At 31.2% G+C, this 26658-nt stretch overlaps 2 protein-coding genes across 8 annotated transcripts; both read left to right on the plus strand.

Moving 5' to 3' along the window:
- Positions 1–11859: 11859 nt before the first annotated feature.
- Positions 11860–19840, plus strand: LOC105766585 (calcium-dependent protein kinase 20). Of its 4 annotated transcripts, XR_008195213.1 has the most exons (11): positions 11861–12068; positions 12166–13285; positions 14941–15084; positions 15196–15348; positions 16499–16561; positions 17034–17149; positions 17428–17595; positions 18256–18480; positions 18595–18695; positions 19068–19149; positions 19249–19840. XR_008195213.1 is itself a non-coding variant. In XM_012586085.2 (9 exons), the coding sequence occupies exons 1-8, from the start codon at positions 12457–12459 to the stop codon at positions 18676–18678; spliced, it is 1782 nt and encodes a 593-aa protein (XP_012441539.1). In that variant the 5' UTR covers positions 11860–12456; the 3' UTR covers positions 18679–18695; positions 19249–19840. The 4 variants fall into 4 exon arrangements, 1 of the variants encoding a protein (XP_012441539.1); XR_008195212.1 differs by having other exon boundaries at positions 11861–13285; XM_012586085.2 differs by lacking the exon at positions 19068–19149 and having other exon boundaries at positions 11860–13285.
- Positions 19841–21769: 1929 nt separating this feature from the next.
- Positions 21770–25798, plus strand: LOC105766586 (sucrose-phosphatase 2). 4 transcript variants are annotated; one of them, XM_052629482.1, is made up of 12 exons: positions 21770–21936; positions 22029–22101; positions 22331–22412; positions 22496–22795; positions 22934–23035; positions 23230–23424; positions 23525–23576; positions 23718–23815; positions 24271–24303; positions 24718–24904; positions 25184–25230; positions 25422–25798. In XM_052629482.1, exons 3-12 carry the CDS (start codon positions 22353–22355, stop codon positions 25518–25520), a joined length of 1173 nt encoding a protein of 390 aa, XP_052485442.1. In that variant the 5' UTR covers positions 21770–21936; positions 22029–22101; positions 22331–22352; the 3' UTR covers positions 25521–25798. The 4 variants fall into 4 exon arrangements, with proteins under 4 accessions (XP_052485442.1, XP_052485441.1, XP_052485443.1 ...); XM_052629481.1 differs by having other exon boundaries at positions 23525–23815; XM_052629483.1 differs by lacking the exon at positions 24271–24303.
- The last annotated feature ends 860 nt before the right edge of the window (positions 25799–26658 follow it).

Here is a 26658-nt window from a genome sequence, read left to right on the forward strand (position 1 = left end):
TAAAAAATTTTATACAGTAACACAAAAAATACAAAATATTATAAGATCACAAAAAATATTAAAGTAACTTTGTAGCTATAGAGGTTTAAACAAAAACATTTTCTAACATCCTCATCTTATGACATAATTTCTATTCAAAATTTATTTTCATGCATTGTGGAGTATCCTTTTTCGATAAGACTTTACAAAATTTAATGTTTTAGACATGCTACAAGCATGTACACAATGTATTCATATTTATCATAACGTTTATTAGCATCATCTTGTTGTTGTAGCCTTACTTTTCAACTAATATGATTATAATGTCAATATAGATTGTGACAATTGATAATTTTATTGCCATTCCTTTTACTTTTTATCTACATATAAGTATTATTGTGACATTTACTTACGAAAATGTCTAAGTCAATGTGAGGTTCATAATGTCATTGACTCAACAAAAGAAATATAATTTCCTACAATTATATGCATAATTCATTTCAGGAATATGCCAAAATCTTCAAATACCCTAATTGGCTTTAATGATAAAAATATTAAAAAAATTATATTTATTACACTTCAAGGATGTGCAAGAAATAATTCGAACAATAATGTATGCATATCTAATATTATTTACCAATAAGATCATATAGATGCCATCTATTCCAAGAAAATATTAATTATTATAAACTATTGATCATTTTATTCTAGGAATGAATATTTATCAACATTTTGAATTATCCATCTTCCTCTTGTCTACTTGCTAATAACGACAATATGTTCCATTAACTTCTAGGAATGAGCACACAATATATTTGTTAACAAGGCTAATAAAGTCATCATTGTTTACAAATTTATTTTAATATCATTTGATAAATCAAATGCGCATATGCATCTTTCCCATTCTTTTTTAATCGAACTTTAGCAAAATACTCAAGCAATACAATGTGCATGTGTCAAATGATTTTTAGTATCATATAAATATTTTTGTGCTCTTTGAAGGGCTATTTGGAGAACATTATTTGTTCCCTCATTTAACTTTATCATTCCACCTTTTAAGAGAGAAAAGAATTACTATAACCATTCAAATTAAGTGATTATTATACCCACACTAGCTTATCCACTATCATGGTCACAACCATAGTTATAACTTTGTCCTCTTTAAAATTGATTATGTAATGCTTCATTCACTTCAGAGAATGAAGTAGATATAGTGAGAAATTTTACATTATCATAATTTATTTCAAAAAGTTATTCATATTTAATGAATCTTTTACACGCTTTCATAGTGTAACACCTCTCCCTCGGTCTGGTCGTCAAACCTGAGCTATAGAATGCTACAACAGTCAACGGAACAATTACATGCAAAATTTAATTCAAAAATAATAATTAAACATGTAATTATTTCATACATACGCACAAGTCATTTTTTACAGACGAAAACTGAGCACAAGTCGAGCTTATGAAAGCTTTTAAGTTTACCTAAGTATGAATAAAGACCGTTCTGAAAGATTTTAGAACAATAAGGACATTTATGAAAAATAGGGGACCATGTGTGGCCGACCTATGTAACATTCGAGAACCATGTGGCTTAAAAAACTTCCTCCTTCCAGAGATCACACGACCATGTCACCAGCTCGTGTCTGTCACACGGCTGTGTGGCCAGCCCGTGTGGTGCAAGAATAGGGCATTTGGTATTTGTTCAAACTAACCACTTAAGTCACCACATAGGTGCACTTATCCAACATGACAACCTGTTGAAAACACTTAAAATTCATGTCAAAACATATCATATATCATTTCCTTTAAACATCTAACCAATATGCCATATTTGACACCAAAACACAGCAAGGTTAAATGGTCTACTTCAAGTCATTCAAGCTACTTGTACAATTCCAAACCATTCATCCATTTCATGCTATCAACTAGTTCAAAATATTTAATTCACTTTAGAATCTATCACATAAGCTCTTGCCTATATGAATTAGCTTGAAAATAAGGAGCAAAGTCTATCTTATTTAAAGACATATCTCAATCTCTTCGAAAGCATATCTCTGTAAATAAAAAAAAGCTAGGCTCTATTTAGAAAACAAATTTGGTAAATAAAAATAAAAAGTTGTTCTCAACAATGTAAACTTGAAAATATGTTAAGTAATAATTTTCTTATAATGAAACATGAGAAATAAAATAAAACTTTCTACATTTATATGGATTTCAACCAAGGTAATATGTTTGATATTTAAAAATTGTTATATGGGCTTGAATCAAAACCAATTTACCTAAAGTTAAAAATTTTGTTTTCACATTTTCAATTTTATAAAATATTTTAATGAAAACAAATTTTTATTGTTTTCTTATTTTCACATATTTTTATTTATATTTTCAAAAATCATTTTTAAAATTTTAACCAAACACGTTTTTTAGTAGTTTTATTTTCTAAAAACATAATATGATTCCTTAAACTCAATGGAGCTTTAAGGTTTGAAAAATTGAAAATCTAATATACTTTAATTTCCTTTTAACAAAGAATGTTAAATATAATCTAATTTTGCTACATTAATACAAACTTAAAACACATAAAAAATAACCTAACTATTATGAATATCTTATTAAGTGGATGTCCATCAAGATCAAAATAACTTTTGATGTACTTTAAATTCTAATAGTCATTAGAAATAGATCTCTACTTTTTATACTTTTATGCCTATAAATAGAGACTTTGGAGAAGCATTGTAAATGTTCCGATTGATCAATAAAATATGCTCTCTCTTTGCTCTCCCATTCTATTTATTCTTTATTCTCTGTCTTTTATTTTATAACACATTATCAACACGATTCTCTTTTAATTCTTTTTCTCCATAAGTCACAAAAATATCCCAAAATTTGCTATTGTCGATTGCCTCCTAGAGTTGTTGCTATTTCAATTGAGGCCTGCGCACTATGGGTAATCATTAGAGTCTTTAACCACTCAGCCAGGGTGATAACGATGATGTTAAAGAATCTCAGGTATATTTTACTATAATTTATTTATTATGTTATATTTATTATAATTGGAGACTAATCATGACAACATGAATAGAAATATTTTGATTTGAAATCTACGCATGTTTACGATGGTGATTATGAAATGAAGAATCTATTGGGACGTTTATAAGTTCGCCCTAGTAAATCTATTGCATTCCCTGAAGTGAACGCAAGTATAAAAGAAAACAAAAACCAATATTATTTCAATATTTGGTAATACAAAATTAGTCGAAAGCTCTAGAAGAGCTAATATATTAACATCTTGTGATGGTCAATCAATTGGTTTTAAAAATATTCATAATGGATCTCATATTGAGATTGTGAATGAGGAAAAAATATATTTCATATGAATCAAAAGAGGATTGAGTTATTGATTTATATTTATTACTATTGTTATAAATTGAATTGATTGTGACTATCTTTGTGATATTCTTTTATCATCATCCCCATTAAGGGGTTGAAAGTAAAATATTTGACTGTGAAAGATCTACTTATAAGCAATATAATATGATAATTCTATCTAAAGCTCGTTATGGTTAGATGCACCTGAAGTTGCAATTTTTTTTAAAACTGTGAGTATTACTCTACAGTATTCAGAATAAGTTCTCAATTAAACTTGCATGGGAAATATTACTGATGAGAAATTGCAAAAGAGAAAACTTATGTATGAAAAGTCATTGGTTATGTACTTGTTGTACAGCTAGAAAATAGTAACTTAGACTTCACATTGATTTAGACATTTCATTAGTAAATGTCACAATAGTACTTATATGTGGATACAAAGTAAAATGAATGATAGTAAAATTATCAATTTGTCACAATTTATATTGACATTATTAGTACAATTAAAATGTATGTTAAAGTAAACCAAAAGTTTACTGATACAAATGCATTTACTACTTGGCGTGACCAGTTAAACCATCCTGGATTATATATGATGCGAAAATTAATTGATAATTCATATGGACATTCATTAAAGAACCAAAGAACCAGAAGATTCTTTAATTTAAAGAATTCTCATTTGTTGTTTGTTCTCAATGGAAATTGATTCTTAGAAAGTCACTAGCTAAAGTTGAGATTTAATGTCTTGCATTTCTTAAATGAATATGGGTCTATTTATTCACCATGTGGATGATTTTGATATTATATGATTTTGGTAGATGCATCTACAAAATAATCACGTATGTGTTATCAACTTGCAACCTATCATTTGCAAGATTGCTTATTTAAATAATTAATTTTAGATCATGCAATTAAGACAATTCATCTTACTAGTACTGATGAGTTTATCTCAGTCTTTTATTGATTGAGCTTGAAATTTTTTTTGTAAAAGTTTGTTATTTATGCACATAATGGTTTAGAGAAATTATTGATTGAACACATCTGATTAATATCCAAACCAGTACTTATGAGAACTAAACTTCATATTTCAACATGAGATTATGTTGATTTACGTGTTGTGCGCATCAAGCCAATAAGTTATAAATACTTTCCATTACAATTGGTTTTTAGTCAAGAGCTAAATATTTCTCATCTTTGAATTTTTGTATATGCGTATATGTTTCAATTGTTCCATCACAACACACAAAGATGAGTAAATCCTCAAAGAAAGTTGAGAATATATATTAATTACAATTCTCCTTGTATTATTGTATGTTTTAAATGTTTTGGAGATTCAATTATGACATGATTTGTGATTACTATTTTGATTCGATAGTTTTCCCGACATTAGGGGGAGATAAATAATAATTTGTAATGAGTTAGGGGGAGAGTATTTTGAACCAAAAGTTCAACAATGATAACTCATTACAGGTTCCAAATATGAAAATTCTCATAAAAGAAAATAACTCTTCTAGATTGTTATATAGTGGAGGCGAGTGCTCCAGAAGAGACCCAATACATAACTAAAACTCCAGAAGAGATTCAGGTACCTGAAACTGAAGATTAAAATAGTGAAAATAAGAGATCTCGATAAATTATATCAATTCAAGAAACTGTGGAATTGAAAAATAAAAGTGGTCGATAATGGTTTTGCATGCAATATTATTGTTGAAATGAAAGGGGAATCTTGAATAAATCTATCGAGAAATATAGATATGAAATAGATTGGTCAAAATAGAAAGACGCAACTCAAATTCGTGGAGTTTTTGGACTAGCAATCCAAATATCTAAAGGTATAAAGCTAGTGAGGGTACAAATGAAGTAGTTTTGCAAAATGAAATAAAAATATGAAGTTTTTTCTAAGTTCTGACATTGATTATGAAAAGTTATAATATTCCTTTATGCTGGATACAATAACCTTTAGATATATTATTAAACCAACGGTTCATAAAAGACTTAACTTGCGTCTAATGGTTGTTGTTACAACTTTTATGAATCACTATATAGTAAAATTTATATTAAAATCTTTGAAGCATTTAGAATGCTAGAAACATATTGAAATTATCGGAAATTGTTTATTTATATGAATTGAAATAATTGAACATATGTGGTAAATTTGACTTAGTTAATAGTAGTTGAAAGAGGATTATAAAATGATCCAAAATACCTATTTGTATTTTTATAGAGGGTTCATGTGATAGCCCGAAATAGGGCCTAATCGGAATAGTGGTTTCGTAACCACAAATCCGAAGTGAAATAATTTAATTTTATAAATTTTTATTAATTACTGATTGATTGAAATATTGTGTGAAAATATGGATAGAAAATTTTAATGATTAGTGCCTAATTGAATTTTTAGGACTAAATCGAGAAAAATGCAAAGTGTGTCTAATTAGTGATTAAATGACTTAACCAATATTATTGCATGAAATTGGAAGTGTTTATGTGGCAATTAGACCATAAATTAGTGTTATGGACACAAAAGGGTATTTCTAGAAAAATATCTAAGTAATGGGTCAAGGGCATTTTTGTCCAAATTGGGAAAAAGACAAAATAAAGAGAAAATAAGTGTCCATCTTCTTCAAAATCAGAAGCTTGCTGCCGAAAGTTTCATGTTACCATAGCTAAGGTTCTTGATTTTTCTAAGCTCAATTGTAAGTGATTTCTTGCCCCGTTTTTAATTATTTTCGTATTTTTATGCTTATTGATGCTTGAATTTCATGTTTCTACCATTTAATTTAAATGAAATTGAAGTTTAAAAATTGACCCATTCATGATATAATTGTAAATTGATTAGTGATGTTAGATAATGAATGTTTGAAGTGTTAATTACAAGTCTTACTAGATGAATTTCAACGAAAATGTTGAAAAAGGGCTAAATTGTGAAAGATGGTAAAGTGTGCATAAAGTTGTGATTTTGTGAAATTGAGGGCTGTTATGAGCATGAAATATGATTTAGTGAAGTTTGAAATTTAAGAATTTAGTGAATTTTATTTTTACGAGCTTAGGGACAAAAGTGGAATTTTTGAAAAGTTTTGGGGAAAAATGTAAATTTGCCAAAATGTTGTGTATGAATTGTATTTGAATGAAATGTTGATAAAATGTATTAAATTGTGTTAATATAGATCAAGAAAGAAGAAATAGTGCAAGTGATCGGGAAAAGAGAAAGTTATCGACTAAATTACAAAATAGTCGTTTTGCATCCGAGGTAAGTTACGTGTAAATAATAGTTATATTTTTATAAATTGTGAATTATATTTGATATGTGAATTAACATTGAATGTGGAAGGAAAATTGTTCATGAATTATTCAAGTGATAAAGTGTTGAAAATAAAGTGTTAAGTGTAAATTCGGTTGAACTTAGGAATAGAAGTGGATACAAGTGACATGTCACTAGAGATCGATGTTCTGATGTTACAGATGAGTCCCGGTGCTGGGTGATCTAGCATGTGTTGCGGACACTGACGACTTGTGTGAGCGAGCCCGTGGACATTTCCAGTGTTATTGATCGGTGGTAGCCGGCTACGTTTGATGGTAACCGGCTACATTTCATGGTAACCGGCTACATAACAATGGTAGCTTTGGCTACATATCGTGTTGCACTTATGTGCTAAATCTCTACGTATCGTGTATATTCGAGTGTTCAACGGGATTAATGATGGGTTAAAGTGAATATGAAATGAAGTGTGTATGCGGTACAATTGAAAGAATTGAGCATATGTGATAAATGTTAAGTGTGAAAATGTATATGCAAGTGAATTGGTAAGATTGTGCATGTGTAAGTGATTGAAATTGCTAAGAAATGTTTTGATTAGTTATATGTTAAAAGTGTTAATTATTAAATGAGTAATTATTGTTTACATGTAACTTACTAAGCTATTTATAGCTTACACCTTTCTTCTTTTCCTTTGTTTTATAGTGATTTGAACTTGATCGAATTGGGGATCGTCGTAGCTCGTATCACACTATCATAATCATCTTGGTATTATGTGCTTTTCAAAATGTTTAAACTATGGCATGTATAAAGTCTTGATCATTTTGAGCATGTTCAAATGATATGGCTAATATTAGCTATTGAAGTAGCTATTAAAGAATATGTTTTGGTGTTATGTATGTTAAAATGGTAACTAATTCAAAGAAGCAGTTTCTTTGACAGTAGCAGTGACGTGAATGTGAAAAATCACCATAAATAGTAGAAATGGAATTAGAGAGTGAATTACATATGGAATTAAAGCTTATCAAGTATATTTTTATATGAAAGAAACGATGTAGGCAAAGGAATTCTGTATTTTGAGATATTTGAATTTTAGTGAGATAGGGTCAGAATGGTTTTTGAAGTCCCCTGTTCTGACTTTGAAAAATCATTATAAATTGTACAGAAAGAATTATGGGTCATAATTTATATGTGTAGATTTCTTAGTGAGTCTATTTTCAAAAGAAACAAACTATAACCTTATATGTATTCTGTACAAAGAGATAATTGATTTTTAGTGCCAAGAGGTCAGATCTGTCGAGCTGTGAAACAGGGGATACTTTAATGAATAAACTGTACTAATTGGCTAAATCAAAAATTCTGAAAATTTTATGATAAGTAGGAATATGAGTCTAGTTTCAGGGAAAATTTATGGATTTAAATTTTGAGTTCTGTAACTCGAGTTATAATTAAATTAGTGAAAGTCACGCAGGTAGACAGTTTTGTTGTGAACAGTGAATTTAATTTTAAAAGCAATTTTTTTATGCTCCGAATTGGTAAGTTAAATTGGATAACATCTCGTACTAGATTCCTGCGACGGTCTCGGGTAAGGGGTGTTACAGTTCATGAATAAAGTTTGTTATGATTATTGTTAAAACTCCTGAAGAGATCAAAATATATTTTCCCCAAAATTTTTCCTCACTCATGACTTTCAAAAGAATGTTGATTGCTTAGCAAATACGTTCAAATGGTCATTTGAAAAGTTAGTAATCAAGATTGAATAAATAGAATATGATATATTATGTGATGTTCTCATGTATATTATGTGATGTTCTCATGAGGGGGAGTAAATATGCGTTGCACTCTTTTTCCCTTAATCGAGGTTTTGTCCCATTAGATTTTCCTGATAAGATTTTTAATGAGGCAATATATTATGCGTATTATATATGTGTATTTTTTTTCTTTTAGTAGGAATTTTTTTCTCACAGGATTTTATCTTAGTAAGGTTTTATCATAGTGATTAGAAGTAAATCTCTACTTCATTTCTACTTCTTATGTTCATAAATAGAGACTTTGGAGAAGCATTATAGATATTCGATTGATAAATAAAATATGCTCTCTTTGCTCTCCCATTCTCTTTATTCTTTGTTCTCTATCTTTTATCTTATAACGCTAACTTGAAAATATAACTTTTTAATAATTATTACAATGTTAGTTGTAATTAAAAATTACAAGTTCCACTAAAAATAAAAGCCATAACTTGTAAAATTGCACTAAATTAAAATGCATAAAATTTCATATAATTTAAGATTTATTCTTTGACTTAAATAAAAAAATATATGTTGAGATTAATGTTATTAAATCAAGTAGTGAAGGACAAGGCAAATAGAATTAGTATATATGAGTAGTTGTGTACTAGATAATGGTATACTCACAAATTTTATAGATACAATGATAAATTTAATTATTTATATTTATATTTTTTTGTTAATTGCATACTTAATTTTTTATTTTGAATTAAATTTAATTTTCAACATTTTAAAAAGTTGAATTCGACCATCAACTTTCTAAAAAGAGTTAAATTAATGTTTTTTAACAAAAATCTGTGTAAAACGTTAAACTTTTAAATATGACATCTCACATGAGAACCTACTTGTATTTCATGATTTTTAATTTTTTAAATTTATTATACTTTAAAAAATATTTTATAACTTTTAAATTATTTATTGACATGATATATAAAACAAATAAAATAATATTAACATGAAATACACGATGAACTATGGTAGGTTTACACTCCATCATCGGGTTTTTTACAAAATTATTACAAAAAAATAAAAAATAACCAAAATGTTATCCCTTTTTTTATTTACCAAAATATTATAAAATTTTTTATTTACCAAAATATACAAAAAAAAAACTGTGGCGGCACCAAAGGTACCAAAGAGATTGGCCTGACCAAAGGTGTCAAAGAGATTGGCGGCACAGGACTAAAATGTAATTCTCTGCAGTTTTAAGGACCTGACATGCAAATTTACCATTTTGAATTTTGAAAGTGAATTGGTGCGCCTGTGGATGTGTCAGCGCCAAAACTAAAACTTGGCTAATTGCCTTCTAAGCCCTCCTTATTTATTATTTTCTTTTTATTCCCCTTCAACTCACTTTTTTATTTAATAAACAAGCCCTCAACCTATTTTTGTAGTTAAATAAGCTCTTAATCTATAATTTTTACTCATAAAAGCCCTTTATTTTATTATTAAAGTAAATATATTTTACCTAAAGCAAAGCTATTTAAAAAGTATAAACTAATTCACATTTTATATATTATTTTGGTAATTTGATGAGAATAGTTTATTAAATAATAACTCTATTTTACTTTAATAAACTATTCTCATCAAATTACCAAAATTTATAATTAAGTGATAATTAAGATACTTAGAATTCTAATTAAGTAATAACTCTATTTTATTTTAACAAGTTTATTAAAAGTAATAACTCTATTTTACTTTAATAAACTATTGCTTTTAAACTTAGTTTAGTAATGTTTCAAAAATGTTTTAGGAAAAAATGTTTTTAAGAGAAGTACAAATTTTAGCTTTTTTAAAAAAAAAACTTTTTAGCTAATTTATTATTTGGGAGAAGTATTTTTCTTTTAAAAGTAACTTGTTTAGAAATATTTTTATCATAAAATATTTCTTAAAAATAAAATTAAGCACGCGACACTAAACTGAAATATGATAAATTAAAATATTCAAACTCCTGATAAGTAAATTTTTCATTTAGATTGATTGTTCAAAAAAAAAGCTTTAAGGTCTCACCCGAGAGTGTGGCGACATCAAACCTTAAATAGCAATAATTGATTCATAAACCTTCATTATTTATTATTTATTATTCTCTTTCAACACCAAAAATAGAGAAGTCTTATACCAATTAGTCCAAAAGTATTTTTGTAAAAATCGATTCAACCGAAATAGATTTTATTTATTTTTCAAAAATAATTTTTTTCAAGTATGTTTGACATAATAGTTAATGATATTCATAATAATTTTCTTTTGTTCACATTATATCGAAACTATAAATTCAACTAATAATTATAAATTATACATAATAAGACTTTTCTAAAGTTTTTATAATTAAAATTTTATACCGTATCGTAAATTAAATTGATAATAAGGGTAATTATAAAAGCTTTAGAAAATATTATCATGTATAAATTATAATTATTAGTTAAATTATAGTTTCTAAATATAATGTTGCGAAAAAAACTACTATGAGTACCGTTAAGCGCTAAGTCGAACATAATTTAAATAGAAAATTATTTTTCTAAAATAAATAAAATTTATTTGTGGTTGGAATCACCTTTTACAAAAATACTTTTAAATAAGAAAAAATTTTGGACTAATTGATATGAGACTTCTCTATTTTCTATAAATTTTACTTATTAAAGTAAAAATAATACATAAAATTACTTTTTAATAAACTTATTAAAGTAAAATAGAGTTATTACTTTTAATAAACTATTCTCATCAAATTACCAAAATAATACATAAAATGCGAATTACCTTATACTTTTTTAAATAGCTTTATTTTAGGTAAAATATAATTACTTTAATAATAAAGGGCTTTTATGAGTAAAAATCATAGATCAAGAGCTTATTTAACTACAAAAATAGGTTGGGGGCTTGTTTATTAAATAAAAAAGTGAGTTGAAGGGGAATAAAAAGAAAATAATAAATAAGGAGGGCTTAGAAGTCAATTAGCCAAGTTTCAATTTTGGCGCTGACACACCCACATGCGCACCAATTCACTTTCAAAATTCAAAATGGTAAATTTGCATGTCAGGTCCTTAAAACTGTAGAGAATTACATTTTAGTCCTGTGCCGCCAATCTCTTTGGCACCTTTAGTGCTGCCAATCACTTTGACACCTTTGGTGCCGCCACAAGTTTTTTTTTTGCAGGTTTTTATTTTTTTTTATATATTTTGGTAAATAAAAAAATTTATAATATTTTAGTAAATGAAAAAAAAATAACATTTTGGTTATTTTTTATTTTTTTATAATAATTTTGTAAAAAACCCCTCCATCATCATAGCCTGTAATTTTATTAAAGAAAAATGGTTTAATTTTTTTTTCGAGAGATTGAAAATAATGACGAAATCAAAAGATGTAGATGTAAATAATAAAAATGATGGTAAATGTTGAAAATAATTTAGATTTATTAAAGCAATTGGGGGGCATGCGCAAAACTGAGGTGCATATGATGACGTGTGCATCCTAAGGACTGCAATGCATGCAATGAAACTGTAACCCAATTCATGGAAAATGGAAAACACCCTTTTCTTTTATGTTAATTCTAATAATAATTTTTTTGATGTAATTATGAAATTTTAGCAATCATTTTTTTTTCTGTTTCTTCACCAAATAACTTGGATGTGGAACTCTCCTGCATATTCTTTGAAAAGAGACGAAATTCAAAGCAAATTGATCTCTTTGTAAACTTCTCATAGCTTCCATTACCTATTTTCTTCATCTTCCCGGAAATAATTTTTCCCAATATCTGTCTAAATTTCGTTTTTGGGATTTTTTTAGATTTGGAACAAATCCTAGAGCTTTGCTTCCCCCATCGAATTGATGAAATAATTCAGGATTCCTGATCTATTAGTTTGGATTGGTGGTGGATTTTCCTAGAAGAGGCTGTTTGGACCAGAAAAAGGGCTGGACTTGGGGGTCTGTTCTAGGCCTTTGATCTCTTCTCACAGATTGAATTCTTTCGATTTTTGTTTGCTCTTTAATGGAATTATCAAGGACCCATGTTGATGTTGGAATTGAGAAGAGAGAGTTGATGATTATAATGAGGACCTGAGAATTTGGGAAATTTTGATGGGGAACGCATGCGCTGGGCCAAGTAATCTTGGTGGGAATGGATTCTTCCAATCTGTCACACAGGCGGTTTGGCGGCAAAGGCCGCCTAATCAGGACCAATTGCCGGCGGCTAATGAAGATAACAGCAACAAAGGTTCCGACGAATCTAATAAATCCAAAGGCTCGGATGATTGTCAAGATTCCGCCGCAACTGAGAACATTGCCCCTGAACCCGTCAAGATCCCCAATGCGGAGCCCATGAATAAGGAAGGGAACAATGCCAATAAGGCTTCGGGTCAAAAGCCAAATAATTTGAAGAGGTTGACAAGCACGGAACTGGAGTCAGTGCTTGGAAGGAAAACCGGGAATATGAAGGAGCTATATAGCTTGGGGCGTAAGTTAGGTCAAGGACAATTCGGAACAACGTTTTTCTGTGTTGAAAAAAGCACTGGGAAAGAGTTCGCCTGCAAATCCATTGCCAAGAGGAAGCTGACCTCAACTGATGATTTGGAGGATGTTAGAAGGGAGGTTCATATAATGCACCATCTCGCAGGTCACCCTAATGTGATACAAATCATAGGTGCTTACGAAGATGCTGTGGCTATTTATCTTGTTATGGAGTTTTGTGCTGGTGGGGAGCTTTTTGATAGAATCATTCAGAGAGGGCATTATACCGAGAGAAAGGCAGCTGCACTTGCTAGGGTAATGGTTGGTGTTGTTCAAGCATGTCATTCTCTTGGTGTTATGCATCGTGACCTCAAGCCCGAAAATTTCCTGTTCATTAACAAGGATGAGGACGCCCCACTTAAAGCAATTGATTTTGGGCTTTCAATGTTCTTTAAGCCAGGTATTACCCATGTTGTAACTTCTTCTTTTTCGTTCATTCTTGACAGTCTTGTAGTTTGACTACAATTAGCAACTTTTAATTAAAATGTCTCTGATGGAAACATTTGATCATTTTTTTTTATCCACTTTGCTGCCCTGAAAGTAGTTAACTCTTGCTAAAGGTAATGTTTTTGGCCACTAGATAAATGCTTGAGTGAACATTTTGTTATCTTCTTGGACAGTTGGACCAAAATTTGTCAGTTGACATAATTTTCATTTTATTTATGAAACTATTGAGTGCACAGATTCCTACTTTTTAGTTTTATATTATATATTATCATTCATCCTAGCGACTGTGAGCACAAAATTTCTCTCTCAAGCAAAAGGAAACGAGAATCTTCAATTGCTAGAATAAAATGTCCTGTTATCCCTTGAGAAACCTTATACCCTACATACTCTACCCTTCCCCCCCCCTTGTATACTCTACCCTATATACCCTACATACTCTACTCTTCCGATTGGTATCAGAGTGCTGGAGTAACGAATTTCTAGAGAAATAATATCGTAATATTCATTATAAGTTTTTGCCTTTGATTTACATTTTTGTTTGTTTTACAGTTATTTGTTTCAAAATCTATATATTCGTTATTCTATCTTCTTATTGCCGTTGAGTCCAAGGAAGATGTTAGGCGTTGTGTGAAGATGATATAGATAATAGATGGTCTTAGGTATCAGAAACAAATATTATGGAGCAAATTGAGTGTCGGTTTAAAGATAAAACTTGTAATCATATTACGCATATAGACTCTAGAAATGAAAACAACATTTCATCTCTGAGTAAGGGTATAAATAGTCTTGTTGATATGACTTCTTTTATTTTTCTAAGTTATATAATAAGGTCAGTTCTAGAAGAGAAAGTTAATAATATAGCAGAAATTAAAATTTAGACTTAAACCATGAGTCTAAGAAATATTAACTAATGTTAATAATAAATTAGATCAGGTTATTATTAATAATAATATGGAGTTTGATGTAGATTTAGGTCATTTATATTACGGTAATAGTAACGTAATTTTAGCTTTATCCGAAGAAGAAAACACTTCTTCTGATAAATCGCCATCTATGTTAAGAAATTATAAAAAACATAAAAAACGTAATTTTAGCTTTATTACGCAGCTGATACTGTGCTAACTGTCTCACTAATTTTTGTTTTCTCTCAGATTAAAAATCACAAATTCCGTTATATTTATTCTGTTAGTAAATTCTTAGTTACTGCAGAGAAGCATACGAAGTTCTTATAATCACCATGTGCTGTTATGGAAATTATTTTACATAAAATAGTTTTAGATCCATGTAAGGTAGAGCAATATTGGGAATCCTTATTGAGACTCTAACAGTCACAGGCTACCTAAGTTTGAATGCACATTACATTGACCTTGCAAAGAAAGCAAAGAGGGGAAGAAAAAAGAAGGTGGGGTTGGGAGATAGGAGTTAGTAAAATGTCTTCATCACCCTTCTTGGCTGTTGCTCATTTTTAGAGTGTGGTCATATCTAGCCAAATCACAGTCTGATCATTGCCTTCATTTACATGGAGTCATTCATCTTTATAAAGGATTTTACTAAATTTTATTATGTCAATTTACTCTGTTGTCTGGGAACTAATCCCTTTTCCTCTAGGTGAAATATTCAATGATGTGGTTGGAAGTCCGTATTATGTGGCTCCAGAAGTGTTGCAGAAGCACTATGGTCCAGAATGTGATGTTTGGAGTGCTGGAGTGATCATTTATATTTTACTTTGTGGAGTTCCCCCATTCTGGGATGGTGAGTGTTTTGCTACTTGTGGCTTCAATGGTTTGAAGCATCAGTAAATGCTTCCAGGCACGGTTGACTTACATCTGATTTATTTGGTACGGATGTTAATTTTTCTATCAGAAACGGAGCAAGGGATATTTGAGCAGGTTATGAGAGGTGAACTCGACTTTACATCAGAGCCATGGCCTAGTATCTCTAACAGTGCAAAGGACTTGGTACGACGAATGCTTATAAAGGACCCTAAAAAGCGGTTGACAGCCCATGAAGTTCTTTGTGAGTATGCATAAATCTCCCTTTCTCTAAAACGTACTGTTATTTAAGCACAAATGGTCACCTTGAATATTATTTTATCTGGGAAGCCTTGAAGCTATTCTGTCTATTTCAATTGAATGATCCTTTGCAGCATCACATAGTGGAGAGTTACATTGGATATACCTTTAGAAACAGTTTTGATTTGGCCAAAAAGGAATACATTTAATGAAATACAAGTTGTCATGCAGTCAATCTAATTTCATGCAGAATTTTGTTATGGAGATGGAAGAATAAGTGTTCATTTAGTGAATGATCTTTTAAGAACTACCTAGATGTGAGGATCATAGAAACTAGTGCCTTACATATAAGAAAATAGTTTTTGTCTGTTTTATCTTTAAAACTACGTACTTTACTTTATTGGCAGTTGTAAATTATGACCTAATATTGAAGGAGAATGACAAAAAGAGTGATATTGTATGCTTTACATTAATCTACTCTGTTCAATACGAGTAGATATATAGGTTTTGCTTTTATCTCGTTCCTCACCTCAATGCATAATTTGTCTTTCCTTTGTGGCTGCTTCTTTCCATCTACATGATATGACCTGCATGAATACCATTTTCCAACAATTCCTTTTTATACCCACTGGAGTTGGCAGAGGAAAGCAGGGAATTTTGTAACCTGAGATTCAAGATGCTAGACTTCAAAGCAAACATTAGAGAAGTTGGAGTCTTGGAGAAAAGTTGATCTTAGCCTGCACTGGATGTGGCTGCAAATGTCTGAGCTGAACTTTGTACTTTCTGCTTTATATGCCTGACATGCTTGGTGAGGGAGTGTTTAAAATGTGTCTGATTTGATCGTTTCAGGATTAATTTTGAGAAATTGGATAGTGATTATTCTAAACAATTTGAGATTACGAACTGATGATTGAAAACCACAATCCAGTTAGTCATCAGGGAAGCATTCCATCAAATCTTGGTGGACATATATTTTGCAGAAGAGACCTGTTAACCTGTAGACTACCTTGTCACACATTTATGAGTTTTTTCTTCACTTGGTTTCTGCCCTTATATATTTTGCAGATTGCAGAAAAGTTTATAGCTATGTTATTCGAACTCATGTATGTGGCCTACATGGTATGCTTAATTTTTTCTTTTCCATGTTTTTGGAGGGTCCTTGGAGGGACATATCTCCTATGTCCTGAAATGCATTGGACACAGGGTGCTGTACCCAGGTACTTCAAGAAAAATGAGGTCGTAGCAACATAGGTTTATATTCCTTCTTTGAGTGAACATCTTTGTGACAACTGGCACTAACTATATACTGAAAATCAAGGAATCTGGATGACAGTGAACAGTTTTATTTCAGTTACTTAAATGCAAGAAGACGAATCGCCATTCTTGTTTTGGTCGGTGTTTCCTTTCTGCAACATCAACCAAGAACTTTAAATTTTTGGATTTATCACTTGCCTTGTATTGTCAAACAAAATGAAAAGTTTATCATAACTAATACTTCTACTTCTCCAATTATTTTATCCATGTGAAAGCATTTTATCATTGTTCAAAAGAATTCAAGACAGATGTAATGCGTTCCCTGTCTCTTTACCGTTTTAAGCATTTCAGTTATCGAGAAAATTTATTTTCTGTACTTCTAATGGTGCAGAAATATATTGTAAAGGGATTACTTAACTTCCTGTATCTTGGCAGGTCACCCTTGGGTTCAGGAGGATGGCATTGCTCCTGATAAACCTCTTGATTCAGCTGTCCTATCGCGTTTGAAGCAATTTTCTGCAATGAATAAGCTGAAGAAAATTGCCATCAGAGTTAGTACCCAGATTCATCTCAACTCTCTGAAGTTCATAGTAGTTGTGGAAGATTTTTCAAATTGAATTGTGTTTTTCCCCAATAACATGCATGAATGAAACATGTTGAATGGGCTAAGCAACTTCTTAATGATAAAGAGTAAGAATCTTTATCAAATTAGATGCTTAATGGAGCCATTATATCAGGCAGCTGCAGCAACTAACAAGTTGTGATTTTTCTTTTGCGGGCCATGGCATCCTTATACATATTTCTTATCAGAAGTTTTGTTTATATTTAGGTCATTGCTGATAGCCTATCAGAAGAGGAAATTGCAGGCCTGAAAGAAATGTTTAAGATGATAGATGCAGATAACAGTGGGAATATCACTCTTGAGGAACTGAAAATTGGTTTGGAAAAAGTTGGTTCTAAGCTCAAGGATTCTGAGATTAATGGGTTAATGCAAGCGGTAAGCCTCTTTAACCGAACAAATCTCTGCCTTGCTGTAGTGTAGTATGATTCTGGCTTTTCTTGTTTTAGTATTAAGTGCTAGCAGGGGGCATTAATAGGTCCAGGGGTGAAGCCAGAAAATAATTTTGGGGGTCAGAATTAAATTTTATATTTGTACGATAGTAAAAATGTAATTTAATCATTTTAATAGCTATATATTTATAATTTTTAAAGGATTAAATCAAATTTTTATCATTTTTTGGGGGCCAAAGTGCAAATTTACCATTACTAATTTAAAATTTTATAAATTATAAAGGGGCCTAAATGGAAAATTTTCTATTTAGGGGAGCTGGCCCCTGCAAGCCCCCTGTTTTCGCCACTGAATAGGTCCAATGTTAAAGATGCATGAGGTGGATAGTTTTAGGTGTTTCCAATGCTTTTCCTGACTGGAAACACTCGATTATTAAACTATTATCATGGATAAGAATCAAGAACTAGGAGAGTAGCTGCAGTTTTTTCAAATAATAAGTTTTTGCTACATTTGAAACTACTTCATTGTCTGGTCATCATCTTAAATGAGAGATTGACCAGTATATGCATGGCGTAAGACTGGCCAACCAGGCACCCAAGCCATAACATTGTTGCTGATTTGGTATAGTTATTCTCTTAAATACTGCAGGCAGACATTGATAACAGTGGTACTATAGACTATAGCGAGTTCATAGCGGCCATGCTTCATCTAAACAAGATCCAGAAAGAGGATCATCTGTTTGCAGCTTTCAACTACTTTGACAAAGATGGAAGTGGCTACATTACTCCAGATGAGCTCCAAAAGGCCTGTGAGCAGTTTGGCTTGCAAGATGTTCACTTGGAAGATGTAATACGTGAAGTTGACCAGGATAACGTAAAGAATTTACAAGCTGACTTTTTAACTTCCATTTTCACTTTCAAATATTATGTTGGTTAAAGATGTATGTTCATTTTACATACATCGGTTATCATGATTTCTTCTCTTCAGGATGGACGTATTGACTATAGTGAGTTTGTAGCTATGATGCAAGACACAGGTTTAACCGGAAAGCACAAAACATTTAAGCATTGATACATCATCTTGCTACGGTAAGACTGCTTATTCCATGGTTGTTTAGACTACAATTTTGATTTTTAACCTCAGACCTTTTGGTAATTCCTACTGAAACTATCATAAGTTGGGTAGTGATTCCCTTATCTGAATCTTGTTAGCACTTTTCAGTTCACTATACTGAGCTATGCTACCCTGACTTTTTCTTTTTCTTGAAGTACCCGTCTTAGACACCTATGTCTGATGCATATCTGGAAATGGGTATAGAGACATGACCCTAAAAAAGCCCTCAAAATACATGCAAAAACTTTGAAAAATTTAAACATATTCATATCCGATATATACTCTTATCCAACATTTACACCCAAGCTGAGATCTCTTTACTCATTTTGACCCTCAATTTCTTCCAGGTTAAGTCATTCATTCATCAGTCCATTCGTTTGCCCTCGTCTGAAAAAGAAAAAGATAAAAAAAAAAAAGGAGGAATACACGGTATAACCTTAAACTCTGCTGCTAGCATCTAATGTCATCAAATCCATGTTTTAACCATTTATGTCAATGACTTGCATGATGTTTCATCTAAACTGACAGGGACTTGGTAGCCATGTTCAACACAAATTGTTTAGCAGCTCTGTTTAGAACTGTATCACGCTCGATGCTGTGTCCCGTAGTGATCTTGCTGGCCTCTAAGGTCGACTCAATCATAGGGTACTTCCATCTTGCTACCATATCTCGCCTACTAGCAAGGCCAGCATATCTAGATTCTCAGAAGGTTATGCAGAAAAAATGCCATATAACATTTTGCTGGCGAAGATTGGCTTGTTGACAAGGAGCGCCCCCATGGCAGAGAGGTCAAAGCTTATAGGAACCCATATTATTTGGACCGAAGTTAATGGCGTGGTTCGTAGGTTTCCCTCTGCTTTGAAGAGTTGTTTCTATAATGTTCTTAAATATTTTTGTTGCAGAAAAACGGACCACTTGGTTCAATTTTACTCGTCCTTGATTGGACCATTGCAGAAACAACCGAACTCATTGGTTATTTCAACCCTTTTTACCATCAGCAACAACTTACGTCTTCTTGTTTTCACATCTAACAAATCTCAGATATTTATTTGCTCTCAAATTACAATTTATCATTATTAATCATTTGATGGTAAAAGTACCTTGAAAATCTCTTTACTAAGAGTTGAATTGTATTTTATTTTTTCTTCTTTAAGAAATAGATAACCAAGTCTCTGTACGTTATTTTAAAAAATAAATTGGTTTTCTGCTATTAAAAATTTCATCCATTTGTACTGTTAAAAAGCGGCATGATTAATGGAATAACTGAACAGAGACATGTGACATGTCACGTGTATCTCGTACTGACGTACATGAACCAATTTTTAATAGGAAAAATGAATAATTTTTTTTGAAAGTTAAATTCATTAATTCATTCAATGAATGAACCATACACTTTAGGGGAAAAAAATAATAAACACTCGTCATAGATGGGGAAGGACAAACTTCATCAACACAGCAAAGGCTTTAGCCTCAGCATCAATAGAACATTCTGACACGTTGACAATTAGTTTTGTCACAACTCAAGCACGACATATCTAGAGTGATTGCAAGCACTTAACGCGATAAGAAAATCAACCTCGGATGGTCCAAAGTAGCGAGCAAAAATTGACAAAAGAATCGAGCATTCACCAAACTATAGAGGACGACAACAAAACTATCCCTAAAATCTTTGTAAAACTAAGATAACATGCATAAGTAAGACTAAAAATCATAATACAATAGTAGATAAAACTTTTAAAACTGAAGACTTATTAAATAATGGAAAAACAAGAAAAAATATAAAACTTAGCACAACACGAGTCTAAATTAACTCGTGAAATCATTTATTATTCTGAAATACTCTCAAAACAGAAACAAATTAAGAAACTGGCAAAGAGCCATCCACTTTCCAAAACAAAAACTACAAGTCGTCAATGGAGTTTTAGCGAACGACAGACATCGTCATCTATCCATAACTTGTGAAGACAATAAAGATACTCACAAAATAGATTTGCAAATTGAAAAAAAAATTGGTGGGAGGGAAAAAAAGCGGGCGATAACCCGCCCGAAAGCTGGCATTGTTGTTGAGCAAAAAAAAAAAAAGAAGAAGAAACAAACATTTTGGAGAGAAAGAGAGAAAAAGAGAAAAAAGTTTTAGGGTTTAAAAAAAGAATAAATTTTTTAAACGTCTAGTTTTCTTTATGATATATTATACAAGATTAATTTATTCTTTTCTGAGTAGAAAGAGTAAAATACAATCTGACTCTTGATATAGGACTTCTACTGTATTTTTACCACGTTTAATTGATAAGGGGATTTGAAGTGATCCATAAGCATTTTGATTTTCATCATTGAAATTCACTTTATTTATAGGGATATTAAATTTTTAATAAAATTGAGTATTTGGAATGAAAATAATTTCGAAATTCAAATAAATTTATAAATATGAGCACCCTGTAATAGGGGGTGTTTAAACGGTCAGTTTGGTTGTTAACCAAACAAAATTACTATTAATCGAATTATCTAAAACGTAAATATCTTTAACCGTTAACCGAATCGAATTTTTTTCAAATACATTAGTTGAATCGAAATATTTCGGTTAATTCGGTCCGTTAACTGAATTAATCGAAATATTTCAGTTAATTTGGTTTGATAACCGAATTAATCGAAATTTATATATTTTGTCTATTAATTAAAAAATATAAAATACATAAAAAAATACATTTCTAATGTTCATTTTTTCTAATAGTTTAAAAATACATTACTAATATAAAAATCTTATATAATATATATTATATATTTCAGTTAATTCAATTAATTATTTGATTTTAAATTAAATTAACCGATAATTGAAATTTTAAATAATTATTAGTCAACCACTTATCAAATTAAGTTCGATCTCCAATCAATTAATTAAACTAAATCGATTCAATCAATTAATTCGATTTTAACCATGGACGAAAAAAATAGAGGAATATGCCTAATAAGATGCATATTTTCAGGTATATAAAAAATTAGATGAAATTCCTGGTGATGACACACCCATGATAGTGGGCCCCTAATAATCCGGTAAAAAGGCTCTCTACACTGATAGAGTAGACAGACGAGGAGGCGCCAACGAATTTGGATCCAATTCCATTTATCATCTCATCCTCAGGTCTCCTAATCTCCGCTAATTTCCCAAGGCCACCAAATCTTTATCTTCTTCTCCACTTCTCCTTTTCTTTTTCCACTTAGGTAACTTCTCTCCTTTTAGTTTTCGCTTCATTTTCTTCTTTTTTTCATTGTATATAATTTTCAGTTGAGTCGTAATTTTCATGCGATCGCAGGTGAAATTTTCAGAAGCTTCTGTGGGCTCTTAAATTGCGTAGATTGATTTTCTTTGGGCTCAGTTTCTTTCTGGTACTAGATTTTTTTTCATATTTTATTGCATTTGTTGATTTTTGATTGGTTTGGATTTTTGTTACTCTTAATAATGTTGTTATTAACTGATGGCAAATTAAATTATCTCATTTTTTATGGCATTTGTCAATAATCTTAAGTAGTTTCTTCAACACAATCCTACTCAGTTCATTAGAATTTCATGGTTTTTTTTATTTATTTACACTGAGTAATTCCTTTCACGCTATAGGATTTTAATCGGTACAAAATTCATGGATCGGATTACTAAGGCCGCACGTCTCATGATTGTATCTGATCTTGATCATACGATGGTATGCTTTTGTCTTGCTTTCATGTTCGGAAATGTTTGTGCTATAGCTGCTTAATTGGATTTGATGATCTTTTTCTTTTCCAGGTTGATCATCATGATCCCGAGAACATGTCTTTACTTAGGTTTAATGCCCTTTGGGAATCGAATTACCGTCATGACTCTCTGCTGGTTTTTTCCACTGGGAGATCACCTACACTCTACAAACAGCTGAGGAAAGAGAAACCCATGCTAACTCCTGATATAACTATTATGTCAGTGGGAACCGAGATAACATATGGCAGCTCGATGCTGCCTGATGATGGCTGGGTTAAAATTCTGAATCAGAAATGGGATAGGAACGTAGTCATTGAAGAAACCAGCAAGTTTCCTGAGCTCACTCTTCAGGTCTACGTAATATATATTATTAACTGCAACCTTATATCTAGATTTTAGTGTTATTCTGTTGAGCATCTTCAATATAACAGGATATTTAGGCCTTGGTCATGATATATTTGATGAACTCAAGCATGTTGGATCATGCAGGCTGAAACAGAGCAGCGACCACACAAGGTTAGCTTTTACGTTGATAAGACTGAGGCCCAAGTAGTGATGAAGGAACTTTCTAGTCGTTTGGAAAAGCGAGGGGTAAGATTCAACTTACTACCAAGCATGTTATGCATCCAATCATATGCACTTTTCCCAAGTAAATATACTTAGAAAGATGTACACCAGACTACAATACATTGGTATTCATTTCTTCTTCATCTTGCTTGCTTAGTTGTTTCTTATTCACTGGAAGTTGTTTTGCTACCATTAACTTGTGTCTTATTCTGTCCCAGTTGGATGTTAAACTAATTTATAGTGGGGGAATGGATTTGGATGTATTACCACAAGGTGCTGGCAAAGGACAGGCCCTCTCATATTTACTAAATAAGTTGAAGACTGAGGGAACACTACCTGTTAATACTCTTGCTTGCGGTGATTCCGGAAATGACGCTGAACTCTTCAGCATTCCAGATGTGTATGGAGTCATGGTTGGTAGTCTTCAGCTTTTTAAATAATTCAGAGTTACTAGCCCTTTAGAATTGCAGTTCTTTGTTGCTATTTGTGGTCTATTAATCTTCCCCTCTTCAGGTCAGCAATGCCCAAGAAGAATTGTTGCAATGGCATGCCGAAAATGCAAAAGGTAATCCTAATATAATCCATGCAAAAGAAAGGTGTGCAGCTGGAATAATAGAAGCCATTGGACATTTTAATCTTGGTTCAAACACTTCTCCAAGAGATGTTGCTGATTTTGTGGAATGTAAGCTAGACCATGTCAATCCAGGTTATGAAGTAGTGAAATTTTACTTGTTCTATGAGCGATGGAGGCGAGGGGAGGCTGCCAACTGCGAGACTTATATAGCAAGTCTGAAAGCTTCTTGTGTATGTTACTGCCCTTCCTTTTCTTTCATTGTTATGTTTTGTCATGGTACTTATCAGTTCATCAGAATTGGGCAACATCCAACATTCTTCTACTTATTAGGGAAAGGAAAAAAACAAGACAACAATCATGTTACTTATCATCATCTTCTAATTAATGCTAGTCTGAAAGCTAGACCATGTCTTGCATTTGTTTATTTTAATTTGGTGCATCATTGGCTTCTATTTCTTTTTTTAATCTGAACTCTTTACACATTACAAATTTGAATCATAATACCTGCATGATTTGAAACCCTTCTCTGAACAGGATGAATTAGCTTTATGGTATATGGGTGTATTAGTGAATCAGATCTTTTTAATACATTCCCTCGTTACATTTTTCCATATGGTTTTTGACATGAACTCTTTGTCATTGTCTCTTCCATCGTTTTGTCATGCAAAATGTGACCAACATACAGCACTCCATTACTGACAAAGCCAGGGCACGGCAGGTAACAAAACTTGTGGGACTGTTGGGTATGCATGCTAGGTAACTAGCAAAACAAATAGGTAAAAGCGGTTGGATCTATTCTTCTGCAATGTTATGCATCTAGAACATTATGTGATCATAAGATAATAAAATGAGAACAACTTCACAATCAGCCAAAGATTACAATTTGTCACGGGTGTGTATCTACAAATTGGAATGCATGCCGATCAGTTTATGGACAAGCTTGTGGCTAACCACAGATCTAACAAGTCCTGTTGAATTTTAACAACTAAGCATAGAGATTATTTTCCTGACCAAGCATTTCTGGCAAGAAAACACTGTTTTCCTTCTTTTATGTGAATAAAATCTAATTTGGAGTCGTTTCTTCTTACTAATTAGTACTGTGCTCAGATTTTATGTTATTATTTTCCTTCAGGATCCCACTGCTACTTTTGTCTTTCCAACCGGTGTTGAGAAAACTCTTCATGAATGCATATACGCAATGAAAGGGTGCTATGGAGACCAAAAGGGTAAACAGTTCCGAGTCTGGGTGGATCGTGTATTGTCCACACCAACTGGCTCGAACACATGGCTAGTGAAGTTCGATAAGTGGGAGTTATCTGGTGAGAGTGTTTTCTTTATAAAAGTAGTTTATCATTGTATTTGATTCTGCAGGCACCTTTCTTTCGCAAGCATGCTCACATTGTATCTCCATTTGGAAAAAAAAGAAAGAAAAGAAAACAGTATTATGAACATGTGCAAGCATGTATAATGTTTTTGAACATGTGCTATGTGCCTCTACCTTTACACTAGGCAAGCTCCTAAGAGCCACTCAGTATTATTCAATGTTGGTGTGATTGGCAATGATTTCCCACCTTTGATTGCGTTGCTAATTCTTGTAGGTGATGAGCGATGTTGTTGTGTGACCACTGCTAAAATAAATGCGAAGGTAAGAACTTTTAAATCCTAGATTCTGTTTGATTGATACTTTTGCTAATCCTAGATTCTGTTTGATTGATACTTTTGCTATAAGTTTTGAATAGCTATCGCGTCAAACAACAGGAGCTTTAATCTATTAATTTCTTGATGAAGATTGCTTAACATAATTTTGTTGTAAAATGATTACATTTATGTTGGCAGGGATCCGGTGGTGCTTCAGACGGGTACACTTGGGTGAGTGTGCAGCAGAAGTGGTTAGAAGGATATGAAAAGAAGGATACATCAATTTGGCTTTTCTAAGGTACTCCGCAACAACATCGACTCTGGAATCAGCATAAAAAATTCTATAGGAATAAATGTATCCAAATTTCAATAGCTTTACTATTTTGACATATATTTGAATAATTCATAGGCTACTTAGGAGATGGCTCTATAATTAGATAAACTGAGATACATACCTTGGCTCATCTCGTGTGTGATACATCTTATTTTTTATGCTGTCGCAGTGTACAGCATCTGTGTCAAAAATTTGCATTATCCTTTGGATTTCAAACCCAAGTGCTTATTTTGTTATTACATATTTGGTCTCCCTTTGTTTATTTTCATTCAATCTGTTAATAAAAACTTTAGGTTTTGGCTTAATTTCCAAATTGGCTACTAAAATATGGGTAAAATTTTATGTGGTATTTTTTTTAGTAAAAATTGACAACCGATTATATTTTTTGTTGAAATAGTAAAGTTGAGTTATTAAAATCATTGGTAGCATTTGGTTTACTAAATGTAACATTACGACATTTAATATAGGGTCCAATCTGCCCTTGTTTTTATTATTTTAATTAATTTAGACTTTTTCTTAAATAAAATTTAAGACTAATTAAAACAAAATAAATATTTAAACTAGTAAATGTCATACATTACAATTATAATTATTATATTTTATTTAATAATTTATTTATTAAAATTTTACTTATGGTTATAATTATGATTTGTGTTGCAATTATTTTTCATGAATTATTGTGATTTTGATTTATATATTTATTCAACAACATATATTAATATATAAGAATTGTAATATTTATCATAAATTTATGGTAATTGAGATTAAAAGTATTAAAGGAACTAACCTTGTTAAAAGAAATCTTATAACAATAACAATTGAATAAAATGTGCTTCTAGATAATATTGATTCGAACCTATAATCTTATTACGGAACTTAATTCCGTACCTGCAATTATTTTTTAGGTTTTATATAAAAATAAAATTAGATTATTTTGTAAAAATAAAGACACTATTTACTATTTCATTAGTTTGACTTTTCTCCTTGACGTTTTCTTAAAATTAGGAATGGGGTGGGTAACGTAACATGAAAAGATTAGAGTGTTATAAACTATTAGTGTATAAAAACATACGTGTATCTTTAGTATTTAAATGCAAATAT

This window comes from Gossypium raimondii, chromosome 4 (assembly GCF_025698545.1).
Source record: "Gossypium raimondii isolate GPD5lz chromosome 4, ASM2569854v1, whole genome shotgun sequence".
Classification (NCBI taxonomy): Eukaryota; Viridiplantae; Streptophyta; class Magnoliopsida; order Malvales; family Malvaceae; genus Gossypium; species Gossypium raimondii.

What these genes read in the sequence shown, in the direction of transcription:
- LOC105766585 (XM_012586085.2), top strand. Translation starts at nt 12,457, where the DNA reads ATGGGGAACGCATGCGCTGGGCCAAGTAATCTTGGTGGGAATGGATTC. An exon ending in ACACAGGGTGCTGTACCCAG is followed by an intron (nt 16,562 to 17,033) that starts GTACTTCAAGAA and finishes GTATCTTGGCAG; the next exon opens with GTCACCCTTGGGTTCAGGAG. An exon ending in TTAATGGGTTAATGCAAGCG is followed by an intron (nt 17,596 to 18,255) that starts GTAAGCCTCTTT and finishes TAAATACTGCAG; the next exon opens with GCAGACATTGATAACAGTGG.
- LOC105766586 (XM_052629481.1), top strand. Translation starts at nt 22,353, where the DNA reads ATGGATCGGATTACTAAGGCCGCACGTCTCATGATTGTATCTGATCTT. An exon ending in CTGATCTTGATCATACGATG is followed by an intron (nt 22,413 to 22,495) that starts GTATGCTTTTGT and finishes TTTCTTTTCCAG; the next exon opens with GTTGATCATCATGATCCCGA. An exon ending in GTCGTTTGGAAAAGCGAGGG is followed by an intron (nt 23,036 to 23,229) that starts GTAAGATTCAAC and finishes ATTCTGTCCCAG; the next exon opens with TTGGATGTTAAACTAATTTA.